This window comes from Triticum urartu, unplaced genomic scaffold, assembly GCF_003073215.2.
Source record: "Triticum urartu cultivar G1812 unplaced genomic scaffold, Tu2.1 TuUngrouped_contig_4980, whole genome shotgun sequence".
In the NCBI taxonomy this organism is placed as follows: domain Eukaryota; kingdom Viridiplantae; phylum Streptophyta; class Magnoliopsida; order Poales; family Poaceae; genus Triticum; species Triticum urartu.
The window spans coordinates 1-1,547 of record NW_024115615.1 but is presented as its reverse complement, the minus strand read 5'-3'; the positions used below and the strand labels follow the sequence as shown (position 1 = coordinate 1,547).

The 1,547-nt window shown below is 45.8% G+C and overlaps 1 protein-coding gene across 1 annotated transcript; it reads right to left on the bottom strand.

The window, feature by feature from the left end:
- Positions 1–250: 250 nt before the first annotated feature.
- Positions 251–1,532, bottom strand: LOC125528597. Its single transcript, XM_048693042.1, has 2 exons — positions 1,242–1,532; positions 251–609 (listed from the first exon to the last, which is right to left on the bottom strand). The coding sequence occupies exons 1-2, from the start codon at positions 1,477–1,479 to the stop codon at positions 431–433; spliced, it is 417 nt and encodes a 138-aa protein (XP_048548999.1). The 5' UTR covers positions 1,480–1,532; the 3' UTR covers positions 251–430.
- Between the last annotated feature and the right edge of the window lie 15 nt (positions 1,533–1,547).

Genomic DNA, 1,547 nt, shown 5'->3' with positions numbered 1-1,547 from the left:
CTGGGAAAAGGAGTATATTGTCAAAACAGGTCTTTCAACAAACATATGTACTACCTCTGTACGAAAATATAAGACGTTTTATGTATTACCTCTGTACCAAAATATAAGACGTTTTTAGGCTAAACTAGACTACAAAAACGTTTTGTATATTGATACGGAGGGAGTATTTTACTGGGTTTGTCTCAACTATTGCTTCTAAAATTTGAAGTGATTTCTGTATTGGAGCCAACGAGTAACTTGACAATCAATATATGCAACTGACCTTGCATTGCATGATTACTAGGAACCAAAAAGAAGTGTCTGGTTTAATGACACTGACTAACCCATTAGCTTACCACCAATTACAAGACCACATCAACTGAAACAACATGGCAGATTGGAGAGAAAGGAGTAAACACCTAAGGACAAAATAGTTTTTCCAAGACAGGCTTCAAGAAACCAGGGGCACCCCCTGACTCCATTTGAGACACCAGAGGCTTCCTTCCTTCCATGCACACATATCCTTCCATGTAAGCACCACTTGGAAGTTGCTCAGAATTAGAATGCTATCATCATCAACAGGACAGCCGCATATGCTGGCATGGTTGCTTGTGTCCATGTCCACCAACCCTATCAAGCACAAGAACAAGCACAAACACAAGGAGACACATCAGCAGGTGACCAAAAGGGAGCAGAGCCAACATGAAGACAGGTCACTCAGAATTTGTTCTTCTCGTTTATGATCACAGGTCACTTGGCACTGATCTCCCCCTTTACGGTTTCATAGTTTTGTATTTTATGGCTACCAGAACAAGCAAGTTGTGTGTATCGATGGTCCACGTGTCGGTCCAATGGCATGTCCTTTATGAGAAGTTTTGGATATTTAAATATGGACTACATACGGACTGAAACGAGTGAACAACACACTAAAACGCGTCTATGCACATCCAATTCAGAAAAAGATGGAACATCTTATATACTTCCAAATTACCATGGTTATGATGTCTTACTGTACAGAAACAGAGTTTTGGATCAGGTAATGGCATGCTCCTTTATGCCATGATATTACCTTGGGGCTGTCAATCAAAAGGCATCACCAAGCATGCATGGTGCAACCTTTTTTAACTTGCCTACACTTTTACCGTGAAAACTTTGCAAACTAATCCAAAATGGAGCTTTTTCAGTTAGAAAGGAATCGATGCAAAGCGCGGACAAAGCTTATACTACTGCTAATTAACAAGAACAAAAAGCGGAGCTCTCACCACGTTCGCCTTTGCCGATGATGCCGAGATGCTGTAGTAGCCGTTGTTCTGTGGCCCGCCGCCCCTGCCGCTGCCGGTAATGCTTCCGGTGCCGCCCGCGCCGGATGAGGTGGTGGCGTTGTCCTTGGGCAGGCGGTAGGCGAGCTCGTACACCGGCGTGCCGTGGGGGCTTGAAGAGGCCGTAGTTGCGCTCCGAGGAGGGGCCGGGCTTCATGTTCTCGTTGAAGAGCGTGAACATGTAGACGCGCAGCGCCCCGTCCGGCCGCAGCGGCGTGCCCTTCCCCTCGCCCACCACCCGCATCACGT